Source organism: Erythranthe guttata, chromosome 11 (genome assembly GCF_056151865.1).
Source record: "Erythranthe guttata isolate IM_541 chromosome 11, IM_541, whole genome shotgun sequence".
Taxonomy (NCBI): Eukaryota; Viridiplantae; Streptophyta; class Magnoliopsida; order Lamiales; family Phrymaceae; genus Erythranthe; species Erythranthe guttata.
Window position 1 is genome coordinate 16,725,141 of NC_142543.1, and position 17,605 is coordinate 16,742,745.

Genomic DNA, 17,605 nt, shown 5'->3' on the forward strand with positions numbered 1-17,605 from the left:
CTGTTATTTTTCATCAATTTCAATATATATATAAGTTGAAAATATTACGTAGATAAAGAATACTGATATATATATATATATATATATATATATATATATATATATATATATATATATATATATATATATATATATATATATATATATATATATATATATATATGTGTGTGTGTGTGTGTGTGTGTGTGTGTGTGTGTCGAAAAAAAAAATATTCGATTATTCAAGTGGAAATATATTGCATGTTGCGAATAAAATTGAACACACATAGAGTGTACACGTTGAAATAATAAGAAATATGAACATATCATCGATAAATGATGTTTGTCAATGTGTACATTAATATTCTTTGGAATACTCACCGGATTCGCCCTTGATGAAGATATTTATTCCAAATCTACTCTTCACTCGAGACAACGCTACGTACAATTGACTGTGACTGAAAACGGGCCTTGGTAGGTACAATCTAACGTGTGAGACAGTTTGACCTTAACTTTTGTTGATTGTCATGGCAAATGAAATAATCACTGGATATTGTCGTCTTTGAAATTTAACTGGCAATGTGGTAATTATAATCATAATCCTAACGCTAATCCTAATCATACTCATAATCCTAATTAGAATCCTAGTACTAATACTAATACTAATATTAATACTAATGATAATACTAATACTAATACTAATACTAATACAATACTAATATTAATACTAATTATAATTCTAATTTGAATCTTAATCCTAATCCAAATCATAAGACTAATACTAATCGTAATCCTAATCCGAATCCTAATATGTAAATGCTAATACTACTATGTTAATGTTAATCGTAATCCTAATTCTAATCATAATCCTAATGTTAATGTTATTATGTTATTGCTGATGCTAATACTCTACTAATAGTCCATATATGAAAAGAGAAATTGCTGTTAAATTTATTTACAAGCGTCCCTTAATTATAGCACTATGATTATCCCATAATAATACCAATGCTGCCCTTTTTATTTAGGGTGGTGTTATTTGCAGCCGTATTTTTAATGAATACATATATATCTTTTTCATTTTTTTTTTATATTCTCCCTTATACTCTCTCAAGACATTCGAATTTCAGATAATATTTCGACTTTCAATCCGTAGCAAATGAGGCTCGATCCCGGTAAAAACACATTCCATTTTTTTTTAATCTTTTTTCAAACAAAACAAACAAACCACCCTTATAAAAAATAAAGCCGTAATCCATTTATACCCTTGAAATATTGCATTTTTTGCACTTTGCATCCTAAAAAATAAATAGTATCACTATGCACCCTCGACACACAATAAATCATTCACGAAACATTCTGAATTGAATTTTTTAATATTACATAGGAGAACTGAATTTTCAGATTTTTTGTTGGTTTTTCTTTTTTCAGGATGCAAGACAACAAATTAAATTGTTATTTCCTACTATCCTACAACCTAAGTTCGAGCTTACAAAGTGCCAAATTTGAAATTCAACTTCATTATTCATATATACTTAACTTCATTGTCATCCCCAATACAAGTATAACAGCCCCTCCACACACACATATTCCTCCAACACTAATGCAAAATTCTCAATTCATTCCACTCTTTGCCTTCACCCCACTCGACGCAGAAAGTAGAAAATGAAAAAACAAATCCCCTTGCCAACGGTCCCGCAAGGATGACCTGAGCTAGTGTCAATTATCCAAGTTCAAATCCTCTTGTCAATGGTCGTTAGATCGAGTTCGTCACATATGATTAGCTTAGTGTGATTTACGTCTCGTATAGTTTGCAAGTTATTATACGAGAGTGTAGATTTACTCAGTACACCTATATTGTTGATTGTGGATTCATTCGTAAAAAGAAAACATACATACAAAAAAGGGTCCGACTCTTTTTTTTTTTATTTCCTTTATTGTGTTTTTCTTTTTTTATGAATTATTTAGTATCTCATGTTATATTTGTATAGTCATATATAATAGGGTTAAATACTATTTGCACCCATGTATTATCACTACTGTCGCATTTACCCCATGTACATTGAAATGCAACAAAACAGCCCCTACCGTCCATCTTTGTTAAAAAACTGTCCCTTTCAATTGTTGACTATCCATTACATTACCCGTTGGAAATTTTCAGAACAAAATACCCCTCTATTGTGTATAAAAAGGTATACATCATTCTTCACTCATTTGTACTCAATTTCTTCCCAATTTTTGTTACCTGCCTTCTTTTTTACCAAAAAATTATGAACAAATTTTTATACTCTAGAAATTATTTTTAATTTCTTTTTAAAATTATAATTACTAGTTTAAAAATGTCTTCTGGTAGTTCAAATGTAGCAAATGTACTAAAACAGACATCCAAAATATAAAACATAATTCAAAACCATCAAATATATCAATAAAAAACTTCAAAATCATCTGAAAACAAAACTAGACAAGCTTCAATGATCCCCAATGTCAATAATAAAAGTGAAATCATCCAAATCAAAGTTCAAAATCATCAAAAGTACCAAAACATAATGCAAAATCATCCCAAAACTAATTATCTTTCAATTAATTAAACAAAAAAGGCATAATTGAAAAACAAGTAGCTAATACTTCATTAGAATTATAAAGCAACAAATAATATGAGTACGAAGTATAACAACGTTTATATGCAATTATATCACCTCCAATATTTACCCCAATCCAACACACATAAGCCCCGTTTGGTTGAGGACATTAGCCATTATTAATCAAATAATTAGATCTTGTTTGCTGTTTGACATTCCCAATACCTTGACCGGTCGACCCGCAAATATTATGTTATCATAGTTTATTTTGTCTTTTAGAGAACTTTTTTGTTGAACGTCTACTAAAATAATCAAATTTTTATTAAATTATTTAATCTCATCTTGGTAACCAAACGAGGCCTTACGAGAGAGAGAAAGACCATTTAATAACAACTGATTACACTTAATAAGCTGATCACAGAACAACCCATGCTTTGATTCATAATTTTTGACTTATTTAATCAAATTTGGTTTATATTTTTTAGGTTGCAAGAAATATGACAAATCTTCCAATGTTACTTTCACTAATTCATCAAATCTTCCAATGTTAGTTTCACTAATTCATCATCTCGTTTTTCCGGAAAAAAACACACAGAAACTAAGTGCACACGGGTTCAGAAAATGTATCGAAATCTCCCAACTTAGAACACAAACAAACACATGTCAAAAGTGACGTGAACTCGAGAGTTTAAACAGAAAGAATAAAACCGATAACCGTCTCAACAAAAGGGTGACCTCATCAAATATCGAAATTCTCAACTGATCTAACGGGAATTTTTCCTTAAGTATCTTCATCAGTAAAAAACAACAAATTAGCCCTTAGCCCTTCAATCTCAGTCGACGAAACACACAAATTATTCGAAAGCCCAAACAAATTATCATAAACAAGAAGACGAATAAAAATGGCCCTGCCCAATATTCAAACATCTAAGGTAGTATAGTTCGAGTGAGACGCATTTCCGTTTCTATCTTCTGAAACTACTCACAATAAATAAAATCCGCGTCCGACACAATCTTACGATAAACATTGTTATTGCTTCCTACATTCAAATTTCATTAGCTTCAGTCGGGCAAGTTTCGTTTCTAACGATATACTGCCATGAACAAAAAGAATTATCATTGAAATAGAGAACCCTTTATTCTTCATTACCAAATCGAAATGTACAAACTATCGGAAATAGCTTCAGTTGGGCAAGTTTCGTTTCTAACGACAATCGGTTAATATACTGCCACGAACAAAAAGAATTATCATTGAAATAGAGAACCCTTTATTCTCCATTACCAAATCGAAATGTACAAACTATCGGAAATAGCTACGACTGATGTAAAAATCAAGAAAATAACCCTATAATTCGAAAAAAAAAAAATCATATTTACTCAATGCTTTTGAAGAGAATGCTCGATTACCAACCTCAATCGGCTACCGAGAACATCCAATTCCGCAATCCGTTGCTTTTGCCACCGCACTTGAAAAGTATCTGCACTACCACCACCACCACCGCCGCCAGTTTCGCCGCCTTGATCGGATAGAAGAAACCTCTTTCTAACGTCTTTGAAGCACTCATCAAACACATTCACCACCACTTTCGCTGCGGCCTCTCCGATTCTATTCTCACCGCCGGAATCACTATTCACCGCGGCCCCACCACCACCAATCCCCTCCACCGAATCATCGTCGACAGCTTCTTCCTCTTCCCCTTCAAACTCCACATTAACCTCACTCAACTGAACTTCTTCACTTTCACCATCCAATTCCAAATCCAAATCCAAATCCAAATCCACATCATTCTCTTGATCGGAACCAGAAATTACCACCGGCAAATTCGGCGAAAAATCAACCTTTATTCCAACGAGTTCCGATCTTTTCATCTCCCCATCACCACCGCCACCGCCGCTACGACCGCCGCCACCGCCAACATTTCTGGCGCCGCTGAAAGGCGAGGTGGCGGCGTAGTCCGGATGCCAGAGCTGCTCCGACAAGCCGTAGAGCGCGCGATCGTGCAGCGACAACTGCGATCGATCCATACCCTTACACAAACGGGTCGAAATGACCCGGAACTTCTTCCGGAGCCGCCGGAGCTTCTCGGAGAGCTGCGATTTCGTGTACGGCTGCGGCATTGTGCTGGAGAATCTGGCGTAGAAGATCCCCAAGTCTCTGGGAAAGGCTACATTCTGAGAGGAGCAATCCAATAGGCCCTGCAAGAAGCGGATCTCGTCGGGTTCGGTCCAAATGCGGTGGAATTTGAACGGCGGAGCTCCGCCGTCGAGTGGTGGAGGATTAGGATCGGGGGTTTTGCGTTTGATTGGGAGTTTTGAAGTGGGGTGGGGTTGAATTAGGGTCGTGGAGTCCATGGTTAGGGTTACAAGGTCGGTGGGGCTCAACCTCTGTTTAATTCTGTTAATTTTTTGTTAATCTTGTTTGTTAGTAAAAAGAGATACAATTACAATTTTTTGATCAAAGTGGTTAACTTTTACTTTGAAAAGGTCTTGTTTTGTAGTTCAATGCTATAATTGATTTTGGTAAATCCATATATAGCAATAAATTGATTTTATTGTAATTAAGATTTTTTTTATATAGATAAAATTAATTTAGCAATTCAATGCAAATATTATTTAATGAATTTAAATTTAATTTTAATAAAAGTTTCAAATGGTTTAAATCAACAATTAGGGGTATAAAATTATAAATGAAAATTGGGTGGAGTCTAATGCATGTTTCTCCAAACTTGGTACAAGCTTTAATTGCGCCGAATACGAATCGAACTAGATAACTTATTTTTTAAGTATAATTTATTATTTCTTGGATCGAGCTTCATAGTTTATCTAACGAAAATATGTGTTCAAGTTTCGTTCGTTATGTTAATAAACCAAACTTAAATGAATTTCAACGAACGATCTCAAATCAAATTTCAAATACCTTGGCTTGATTTCTAGGCCTAACTACAATGATAATTTTAATCAAAGTTTTTCTATATAAGTAAGAGTAAATTAAAACAAACTTCTATAAATATTTCAATAAATATTATGAGGTGTGGTAAGGAAAATAAATAAAGATAAGTGAAGGGGTGAATGTGTCCATATAAATCCAAGTCTAGGGATGGTAACGGGTACGACTGTACGGGTTTACCGACTCGTTTGGGGTGGATCTGGGTAAATTAAATGGTTCTAGGTCGGGTAATGAGTTTACGTTTCTAGAACCGGATGGTTTTGGGTCGGGTTACGGGTCTTATTGGAACCGACCCAGAACCGACTCATATAAATATATTATATTTTATAATTGATTTATATATAAAATTAATATATGATTTCATTTATCAAACTTTCAATTTTCATCGTGTCTATTCTCATATATCCATTTTTCACCATTTTATTTTTTGAATCTCATTTCTCATAAGTAAAATCTATCACTTGTCCACCACCGCTAGCCGTCTTGCCTTTTGAACTATACTTATCTTAGAAGTTAAATATAATTAATTATATAATTTTATTATTCACTTATATCACTTGTAGAAGTATTTTAAAATATTGTATTTTAATTTTTAAATTATTTTGTTAAAATATAGTAGCAAAATTTTATGAAAGTTAAAAAATAATAAACTTTTTTTATGTTAACTGGTCTAACGGGTTTTGCGGGTCAGAACCATTTAATTCGGGTATGGGTTGGGACGGGTTTGGATCTAAGTTGAACCGGGTTGGGACGGATCTGAGTTTTATATATTTTTCACGGGTCATGTCTCGGGTTTAGGCAAATCCGGCCCAGAACCGACCCGTTACCATCCCTATCCAAGTCATAGTTTAAGATGTGAAAAAGAAAGGGCAAATTCCACTTTACCCCTCTTTTCAAAAAAAAAAAAAAATCCACTTTACCCCCTCATACTTTGACCTTGAATCACTTTACCCCGCATACTCTCAATTGCATCAATTTATCCCTCTACACTTGTACAATTGTTCTAATGTAACCCTCTACGTCAATTTTCACGATTTTGACATTGACGTCGTTTAGTCAAGGTCATCAAATTATAGAAACGCCTCTTTTTCCTACCTCTTCTTCTCCCAATTGAGCATGATTCCCACCAATTGTGCATAACTGTAAAATAAAAGGAGAACAACGACTTTTGAAAAATAAGTAAAAAGCAAGCATCGCCGTTACTAAAAATCAATTTCAAAATTTATAAATATTCAAAAGAGAGAACACAAGATACTTGATTTAAGTAGCGTCTTGATTTTAAAAAATAGAAAGTTTCAAACATTCATATATTTTCTTCTTTGAACTGGGTCGAATCAATCAGTTTTTGGTTCTTGATTTCTGCTAGAGTTAGGGCTTCGATTTGGGGATCTCTTGAAAGATAAAAGTGAGTTTAATTGGGAGAAGAAGATACGTATGTGTAGGGGTGGGCATTCGGGTCGGGTCGGGTTATTCGGGTTATTCGGGTCGGGTTATTCGGGTTTTTTGCAAAAAAAAAATTACCCGAACCCGACCCGAGATAACCGGGTACCCGGTTGCCGGGTACCCGGTTATTTCGGGTCGGGTTCGGGTCGGGTTCGGGTTTTGCTATTTTCCTCTTTTTTTTTTTATTTTTTTTTTCTGTTTTTTTTATTATTTATTTTTTTTTTATTTTTTTTTTCCTAATAATTATTTATTACTTCCAATTCGAAATGTGACATCAAACTGCATAAAATATCAAAAATATATTAGATGTTGGTTTACTTGGATTACAAATACGGGAAGTAAAACATATTGTTATATACACAGATTCATAAAAACAAAAGAATTACTAAATTTATTACACAAAAACAATTAATCACAAAAAAAAAAAAAAATAATAATAATATAAGTTACATAAAATATACATATATATAAAGACATACACACACACACACATATATATATATATATATATATATATATATATATATATATATATATATATATATATATATATATATATATATATATATATATATATATATACAAACATATACATATCTATATACATAGTCTGTATTACAGACATATACATATATATATATATATATATACAGAGTACAGACATATACATATATACATATATGATATATATATATATATATATATACAGACATATACATATATATACATACGTACAAACATATACATACAGACATATACATATATATACATACAAACATATACATATATATAATACATAGTCTGTATTACAGACATATACACATATATATATATATATAATTTTTTTTTTTTTTTTTTTTTTTTTTAACCGGGTACCCGGTCGGGTACCCGGGTAGAATTTCTAATACCCGGACCCGACCCGGTTTGGGAGCACCGGATACCCGAACCCGGGAAAAACCCGGTTACGTCAAAAATTACCCGATCCGGTCGGGTAATACCCGACCGGGTCGGGTTATACCCGAATAACCCGACCCGAATGCCCACCCCTACGTATGTGTAATAGGAAGAAGTGACGTTTATGTAATTTATAGATATTAACTAAACGGTGTCAATGTCAAAATCGTGAACATTGACGGTGAGAAAGACATTGGAACAAGTGTACAAGTATAGTGGGATAAATCGACACAGTTAAAACTATAAATGATAAAGTATTCGAGGTCAGAGTTTTACGGGGATGAAATGGTATTCCAAAATAAAAAGGTCAATATGCCACATCAGCAACAATTAACGGAATAGCTAACTAAGGGACCAATTTGTTACGTTTTATAGTTTAGAAGGGTGTTCGTGAGAAACCTCATAGTTCAGGTGTGCCCCGATTATTAAAAGAAATAAAAGGAAATTGGAGAAGTTTCTAGGCCCAACTCATTCAGATAGAGTTGGAAAAAGTCCACGCCACACACACATACAACGTCACTCTTTCTCACTCACAAAAACATTATAAAATAAATAATAATTAAAATAAAAAATTGAGTTGAGAAATGTCGACGGCGAAAATCACACCGTCGGCGACGGTACTCTCCGCCACCATCAAACACCTCTCCTTACGCCCCCATCCGACCCGGACACTTTTCACGACCCGGATATCCGTACCCGGACCCGGAAGACGGCCCAGAAACCCGGCAATCTGCTCGAAAGCTTCCGACCCGCTTGAGGTCTGCGCCAAAGAGTCCATCACCACTCCCAACAAGCTCGGAGACTGTAAGTTTAATCAACCCATATCCATTAAATTTGCCGTATTCATCAAATATTTGTCCTTTTCTTTTTTTTAAGATTTTTTTTTTTGGGCTTTACGTTGGGGGCAAATCTAGAAATAACGAACACCGCTTAATTTTTTTCACGGTGTTTTTGCTGTGTTGTGTGAATATTGAGATAATGTATGAGTGGTACTCTTTCTTTTTTTTTTTTTTTTTTTTTTTTTTTTTTTTTTTTTTTTCTGATTAAGTTTCCAAGTTTTCGTTTGGGACTTGATTCAAACAGTTGGTGTGCATGTTTCATGAATGAGAAAAGTGAACGCATTTTTTCGTTTTGTTATTTATTTTTTATTTTTAAAATTTATTTGAATTACATTTGTTTTCTGTTGTATCTAAAATCGAAAGTACATTTTCAGGCCCGTTCACGCAAAGAGTTTTGCTTACACTAGAGGAAAAGCGCCTCCCGTACGACTTGAAGTTGGTTAATTTGAACAACAAACCCGAGTGGTAACGAGACCCTCGTCTTACTTGCTATAGTATATAATTGCTCGGTATTTGTATTCCGTGTTGTTTATTACAACATTTATGTTGTCAATTCATTTTGTTACGACTTTTATATGTAATAGGTTCTTGAGCATTAGTCCAGAGGGTAAAGTTCCAATAATAAAGCTCGGTGAGAAGTGGATTCCCGATTCCGATGTTATTACACAGGCGCTCGAAGAAAAATTCCCCGAGCCCTCTCTTGCCACGCCACCAGAGAAAGCTACAGTGTATGTATTCATTTCTAAATGCACAATGGCTTTCTTAATTAATGCCATCGATATAGTTAACGGTTGATACTTTTATCAGTAATCAACGTCTTCCGACAAATTAATATTTCTGTTAATTATGTCGAAGATGCTTAACAATAATAATATTTTTATGAATTCCGTATAATTTTCTTGAATTATTTGTAGCGGTTCGAAGATCTTCTCCACGTTTATCGGATTTCTTAAAAGCAAAGACTCCAGCGACGGAACAGAGCAGGCATTACTAAACGAGCTCACTGCCTTCAACGATTATCTCCAAGAAAATGTGAGTTCATGAAAATATTTGACAATATTTTATAGCGTATATTACGGTCACCCCCTGAGATAAGGTCAAATTACGAAAACCCCCCTCATGTTTGGGTAATTACGAATACCTTCTTACACGTCCACCCTTGCGGAGTCAAATTTAGTGGATTTTTTCTAGAATATGTGGAATATTCTCCAGTTTGTACCCGTTTTACCCCATTCGAGCTCCATATTTTGAAACAAGATAATCGTAAAATGTGTCTCGTGGCTTGTCTTGTAAATATCAGATGATTGTGCATCAAATTATTTTTGCACAAAACGAGTACAAACTAGAGAACATTCCATTGTATCTAAAAGATTCTGTTGAATTTGACACCACAAGTGTGGACGTATTAGAAGATTCATAGTTGAGGGGCGGTTGTAATTACCCAAACAGTTTTTTTTTTTTCGTAATTTGACATTACATCAGTGACCGTAATTTATCCTATGTTTTATATGGTTAACGGCCCCTTTTTTTTTTAAACGCATGTAGGGCCCGTTTATTAATGGGGAATTGATATCCGCAGCAGATTTGTCGCTTGCACCGAAGCTCTACCATCTAGAAATTGCTTTAGGACACTATAAAAAGTGGTCTATCCCAGATTCACTTACATATGTGAATTCATACATGAAGGTAATTTTGTTTGCACTATAAATTCTCGTTTATTTGTTTTAAAATTCTTATCGGTTTCTGTTTCTGATTTCTTCAATTAAGAAAATGAAGACTTTATCTTTAAAATCTGTGAATAAATGACAAAACAGATCAATATCAGTGGATAATACGAGAATTTCAGTCACGTATCCCTTGGTGGGATGGAAATTCCAAATGTACATTAGTCCAATACGATTAGTGATATTTTTAGATATAAATTAAAAATCACCAAATATTACTATTTACGTTTTTTTTAATGTTCGGAATCTCAAAATATGTTTGTCCTTGTTTCACATTTATGCTCAGACTATATTCTCGAAAGATTCTTTCGTCAATACTCGAGCTGAACCAAAAGATGTGATTGAGGGCTGGCGACCAAAAGTCGAAGGTTGATTTATTTTGTCTTCAGGTTGTACCCTAATGTTGTTACACCGCGAGTTAGGCTGTCACTTTGTTATGTAATATTGTAATTTCTAGAGTTCATGGTTTGAAGCATGCTTAGATTCCCCACCATACGGGTGTCGATGCAGGAATTTTGATGTGCATTGCTCGTTGATATTAGTATATTTGATGTACAAAAAATCATTAAATTTACCATTTGAAGATTTCTTCGTTTTTTTCTTTCCAGTGTTTATAGGTTGAACTAAAAGAAAATAGAGGAACTTTAAATTCAATCGAGCTGAAAATCAAGAAAGTCATAGTTCGAAAATATAGAGAAGTGATAAATATGGATGCAAGAGAATTATAAAACACTCAAATTGTGAATTTCCATTGATAAGGGGAATTTGTTTGAAGTGGACATTGTACGTAGACTAGAAGTTTTTGTTTACCGATTCGAGTGTGTGAATGACAATACATCGATCTCACATTGGTCTCTTACCGGTCGATTATAAGCTAAGATGACGCTGAAAGATAGCAACTCTATCCATGCATTAGATGCAAAGGATGTAGTAAGACTATGGATGAGTGCACAATCTACAAGATTTCGGATTGAACATAACAGTTTCAATAAAAAGTCAAGCCGAAGACTACAGTAGAACCTCGATAAATTAATTACCTCGCATAAATAATAGTTTCTTTTGGTCCCAAGTCGGTAAAAACCTACTAAATTATTAGTTCGATAATTTAACATTTCGCTAAATTAATTGAATTCTGCTAGTCCCGATTGTATTAATTTATGGAGGTTTAACCCTATAACTCAATCGCTTATTAGGAGGCAATCCAAGCTTTTTTTTTTCATTTGTTTTTTTTCTCTCTAATCTTTTAATTTTCTTCCATTGTTTTATTTACCGTTGCATTTCAAATTCTTGCAAGATACTTCTTATTTCCGTTAAAGCGGACAGCTCCGACTAATTCGCATGAGTACCCTTTAACTTTGTTTTTAATACAATCTATAAAGAAAAAAGAAGAAGAACCTTTGATTCCGAAAGCTAGAGAAGCGGAATTTCGTGAGCTTACAGAGTCTTGTTAACATGTAAGTATAACGTTTCTCCGAAAACGTACAAATTAATAATGATGAGCAATCCTAGAAACTTAAATGATTTTTTTGCGGTTTTAATAACGATGAGCACTTGAGTAGTTCAAAATTCAGAGTACTTACGAGATCACAAAAGTGATTATGGTGAAAGCGCGTTAGAGAACTCTATATTGGTCACCACTAGCTATGTGTGTTAGTTTTGCACAAGTTCATCTTTGCTCGAGGATGAACAAAATTCTAAGTTTGTGATGTGTTGAACAAAAGTCAATTTGTTGTGTTTTGATTGTTACTCATCCTTCGTTGTTTTTATTAGTTTTATAAATAGAGTTAATACTTAATTGCATGAGTAATGGGCCAACAAAAGTTGTTCCTTCTCTAGATACGAGAGCTTTCCCAAAATTCCGTCGATGATTCTCTTTCAGTCTCATCTATGTTTGAAAGACCTTTTCGTTGTCAATAATTCGGAAAAAAATACAAATTCGACAGGAAAATCAACTCCGGAAGAAAAAATCTCACAATAACTTTGGCATTGTCTATGATTGTGCTAATAACTCATTCATAGATGTACGGTTGACTTGATTCGAGTGGCATCAGAAAGTCAACTCAAAAGACTACAACTCTCGTGTTTTAAGTTTTTCAAATTCGAACGAGAAGAAGGTTCAAATAAAAATGCACGCCGACATTTGAATTCCTCCATAGTTATGTACACAACTTTCATGTTTATCAAATAAAACGTCTCTCGCGCGAATTGCACTATACTAATTTTGTCGCGAAGCTATGTAACCAGCTAAGTGATACAACGGCGCGACCCTCAAAGGATCAAAGTAACTCAACTCCCCGACGGCTTTCGACACAAGTTCGCGAGCAAATTCCTCCGCCCTCTCAAGCCCCATTAGTCTCGGGTACGTCGCCTTACCGGCGACCAAGTCTTTTCCTGCGGTCTTCCCCAACTCCTCCGACGACTTCGTCACATCCAAAATATCGTCCACCACCTGAAAAAGCAGTCCAATACATCTAGCGTATTTCCTCAGCCTCTCAACCGCAACCCCATCTCCGCCGCCAACGATCGCCCCACAAACCACTGCCGCCTCCAGGAGCTTCGACGTTTTATGGACATGAATGTACTCCAACTCGTCCAAACTCAATTCCTTCCCCTCGCTGCATAAATCCACAATCTGGCCGGCGACAAGCCCCTCGGACCCGACGGCCGATGCCAGCTCAACGATGGCTTGAAGAACTCCGTGTTGGTTGGCGCTCCTCGTATTGGCGGCCGCGTGCTCGAACGCGAGGGAGAGGAGGGCGTCCCCGGCGAGGACCGCAGTGTCCTCGCCGAAGGCCTTATGATTCGTGGGCTTGCCTCTGCGGAAATCGTCATTGTCCATGCAGGGGAGATCGTCGTGGATGAGCGACATCGTGTGGATCATTTCCACGGCGCACGCCATCGGGACGGCCATCGAGTCGTCGCCTCCGACTAGCTCGCATGAAGCCAAACAGAGTATCGGCCGGACTCTTTTTCCGCCCGCGAGAAGGGAGTACCTGTTCGAGCACACAATTAATCGAAAAAAAACACACAAGGGCGGGGAGGCGAAGTTGACGGTCGCCTAGGGCCCCAGATTTTTACGAAAATTTAAAGCCCCCAAATTATTATATACAGTTTATATATTAATACTTATTTTTTAAAATTTATTATATATAATATTTTGGAAGATCAGTTCTAAAATAAATTTAAAATAAATGATCAATAAATATTTTTACAATTTTCTTAACATGGGCCCCTAAATATTAAATTTATAACATCTTATTATTTTATTTTTATACCTAAAATAAGAATCAATATTGGTTAGTGTATTTAAGTTTATAGATATTTATGAAGTCTATTTGCTATAAGGATATTAATTTTTTTTTTTTATATTTAAAGTTATTTTATATTCATACATTTCAACAAATATTTCGGGGCACATCCTTTAATAAAATTGATTTTTCAAATAGGTGCCCCGTTGTTTAAATGTCACCTAGGGCCCTCGAATTCTCAGAACGCGCCCGAAAACAGATGCAGTCATGTTCGATCATGTTAAAATAATCAATGCTTATTACTAATTCCAATAAATCAAAAACAATAAACGGAATTATGTAATGAAAATTAAATAAATCAAAACCTCATAGCTTCATGGATCTTGATTGGGTTTTGGAGAGGGACTGCATCATCCAAAGCTACGTTGACCTTATTTGCCTTTGCCGCCATATATTCTTCGAAATTGAATTTGGGGAAAACAAGATGATCTTGAACTTCGATCGACGGCTGAGAAATGGTTGTGTTTGCAGCTTTGGACGGCTGGATTTTCATGCAGACAATCTTGCCATTATTGAACTGATTCCTATACGATGCCGTTTTTGCTCTGCATACATTTTTTGGAAGTGGTAAACTTTTATTACCGGGGATGGCTGTTAGAAATGCCATAGTAATTATTTTTACTTGTGAAGAAGAAAATGGGTAACCACGCAGTGAATATATAAAATTTTATGATCTATACATACACAATATATATATATGTGTGTGTGTGTGTGAGAGAGAGAGAGAGAGAGAGAGAGAGAGAGAGAGAGAGAGAGAGAGAGAGAGAGAGATGCTGTTTTGTACTCTAGTTTTAATTCTTGTGATATATGCCACTAAACATGGATTTTGGACTCTATTGTGTCTAAATACGAGGGCACATTATAGCAGAATCTCATTATTTTTATGAAATACTAAGTAAATTGTAATTAATACTATTGTTATTTAGTTATAATTACTTATTTATATTTGCCATGATTTTCATCAACAATCTGGAGTTGTGATTTTCTTTAATTATGATTCTTTATTTTGATTAAATACGTTATATCATATATATTGTTTGTTAGATTATGAGATCCTACATCTGGTGAAATACACCATGTGGTTTTAAACCGTAGATTTATATAAATAATTATCCACTGAGCACACATACATATGAGTATATGTTATGATATGTAGATTTACGATTTAAGCTTTAATCCGAGAAGCACCCTTGTAGTAGCTTTTGATTAGATCGAAATTTGAATTATGACTTTATTTGGTTTATTGCATTCGGCGCTCCAATGTTAACGGTAATGGTTAAAAGAACTCTTGGTGATACTTTTATTACGAAAAACTCGTGTACTATGTAGCACGAAAACGGCAATACGAGAAAACTGGGAAACGGACACGAAACAATGGCATGTCCCAAAAATGGGAATACAATAATTTAGGGGAAACATATAAATATTAAAAGTATAAGGGTATATTTATAAATATGCTATATGAACATATATATTGTTTTTTTTTTAAATTTCCATACAAATATATTCAACATAAGTATTATTATCATCTATCAATTCACTTATAATTAACTAGGAAAGTAACAACAATATTTCGAAATTTACTCTTCAAACATGTTTAAAATTTTCAGAAATTGCAAAATGGCCCATATGATGTCCGGTAGGTGTTCTCGATTGTCGAATACAAGACGTGTCTGAAATGCAAAAATGTTAAGAAGTTGAAGTTTCCATGATACATAACTCATGTATGATTCATGTTTTTTTTTTTTTGTTTTTTTTTTTAAATTACACCCTAAAATTCACTTTTTAGGGTTTGTGTGCTAAAATAAGACATCATATAAGAATTTTTCCTATTAGCAATCTAACTATATTCTCAATAGCCAAGAAAAAACTACTAACACAACTCGGTTAATGACATATTAATCTATTTGATTACCATTAATGGTTGTGAGAGTGTTCCTATCACACAATTTTGTCAAGGAAAAAGACATCATTTGATAATTAAATTAAGTTAAATAGAATATACTTTTAGTAGTGAACAAAAATGAATATAATGTGCAGGCCTATGATCTACTAGAAATATGTATATAGGATACAAATGCACCACTTGCATATTATTAAAACATCAGCTGATGATTTTTTATATTTTATTTATTATTATTTTTTTTTTAATTCCGAAGGGGTAACTGAAGTTATAGAGTGCGATATTTAACAACGTATCAACTCCTTACTAATATTTTTTGGGTCGAACTAGTCATAAATGAATTGTCCAGTGTAACTAGTTATTTAGTCTTTTTCATGTGTTTTTAGAGGGCGTTTGTCTTTACAAGATGTTAAAAGAAGCTTATAAGATGTTTTAGAATTTATAAGCACTTTTAAAGTGCTTCGTAAATTTTTAGAAAAAGATCATAATTTTTTTTGAAGTAAGATGTTGGAGATCAAATAAGATCTTTTTGAAAAAAATACATTTATCCAAAATATTTATTTAAGATCTTATAATGAGTAAAAATAAGAAATAATCTCATTATCCAAACACTCTAAAAATTAAACCTAAAAATAAGATGTAACAGATTATCAGCTCGAAAAACATCTTATCAGGCGCATGAGCTTATACAAACACTTAGGGCATGTTGGACTAAGCTTATTTTAAACAGATGATAAGCACTTACGTCTAAGATGTTTTTAGAGCTGATAAACTGTTATATCTTATTTCAGGATTAATTTTTACAGTGTTTGGAAAATGAGTTTATTTCTTATTTTTTACTCATTATAAAATCTTAAATAATAAGTTGGGATAAATGTATTTTTTTAAAAAGATCTTATTTGATCTCCAACAACTTATTTAAAAAAATATTAAGATCGTTTTTTAAACATTTACCAAACACTTTGGAAGAGCTTATAAGCTCTGAAACATCTTATAAGCTTAAATAATTTTAGTATTTTTATGTGTTTTTCCTAAAATAAAGTAGTATTTATTAAAATTCTTAATATTTTTTGTAATGATGAAAAATGACAGTTGAAAAGGAAGGGAAGGAGTACTGAACTTGGTTTAGGTATCCTAAATGCAGAGATTCCTGTCAGAAAATCCCAAAATATTATTAAGTTAATCCTAAAATATAGCTACTTTAATGCTCCATTTACATAGGTTTGGTGTCATGTCTTGACATTATATCAATGTTTATCATAGTTAATTAGATAGTTGGTTATGTTAATTTTTTTTTTTTCTTGGATGGAGAACCGCACCCTTTATTTAGGAATATTTGGACCACCTCACATTTGAATAAAACTTGTTTGAACTCGACTCGTTTTATGATTAGAGTTTTAAGGGTCGATAGAAATTGCAAAAAAATGGAACGGTCATGCGTTTCGATTCATTTCCACCCGTACTTTTACTCCGGAAAATATATACTAGATCATCTCTTGCTTATTTCACGAAAAACATTTTGCATTTGTAGACGGGCTCGTCTAATTTTGCTTAATTTCATATTTACGGAATTTAGTTTTTTTTTTTCTTATAACCTTTTTCGACCCTAATTATCTAGATATATTCGAGCACGTTGATGTTATCCTCATTTTGTAATTGTAAAATAGTTCTTTTTTCTCCAGAAAAATAAAGATAGGTTTAATCGAATAGAATACAGTTATGGCTTAAATAGTTTTGATAATTTTGCAATTGAGTCAAGTTTAGTATCTTATCGAACGAAAAAAGTACAATATGTACATGACGCAGAATGGAAGCACGGTAAAGAATTAATTTCTACGAATTAATCCTATAGAATAAAATAACATTCGGAATCCACCGAAAACTCTAAAATCTACCAGAAAAATAGAGAAAACTCGAAATATTTTATTAAAAT

The 17,605-nt window shown here is 33.6% G+C and overlaps 3 protein-coding genes across 3 annotated transcripts; 1 reads left to right on the forward strand and 2 right to left on the reverse strand.

Annotated features, from left to right (window-relative positions):
• Window positions 1–3,781: 3,781 nt before the first annotated feature.
• On the reverse strand, window positions 3,782–4,948 carry LOC105959445 (hypothetical protein). The gene has a single exon (XM_012983551.2). The coding sequence runs from the start codon at window positions 4,904–4,906 to the stop codon at window positions 3,932–3,934; it is 975 nt and encodes a 324-aa protein (XP_012839005.1). The 5' UTR covers window positions 4,907–4,948; the 3' UTR covers window positions 3,782–3,931.
• A 3,415-nt stretch (window positions 4,949–8,363) lies between these two features.
• On the forward strand, window positions 8,364–11,061 carry DHAR3 (dehydroascorbate reductase 1). The gene is made up of 6 exons (XM_088825205.1): window positions 8,364–8,702; window positions 9,112–9,202; window positions 9,322–9,465; window positions 9,652–9,769; window positions 10,283–10,423; window positions 10,748–11,061. The coding sequence occupies exons 1-6, from the start codon at window positions 8,483–8,485 to the stop codon at window positions 10,832–10,834; spliced, it is 801 nt and encodes a 266-aa protein (XP_088681331.1). The 5' UTR covers window positions 8,364–8,482; the 3' UTR covers window positions 10,835–11,061.
• Window positions 11,062–12,581: 1,520 nt separating this feature from the next.
• LOC105959454 (geranylgeranyl pyrophosphate synthase 7, chloroplastic) lies at window positions 12,582–14,401 on the reverse strand. Its single transcript, XM_012983563.2, has 2 exons — window positions 14,075–14,401; window positions 12,582–13,454 (listed from the first exon to the last, which is right to left on the reverse strand). Exons 1-2 carry the CDS (start codon window positions 14,374–14,376, stop codon window positions 12,677–12,679), a joined length of 1,080 nt encoding a protein of 359 aa, XP_012839017.1. The 5' UTR covers window positions 14,377–14,401; the 3' UTR covers window positions 12,582–12,676.
• Between the last annotated feature and the right edge of the window lie 3,204 nt (window positions 14,402–17,605).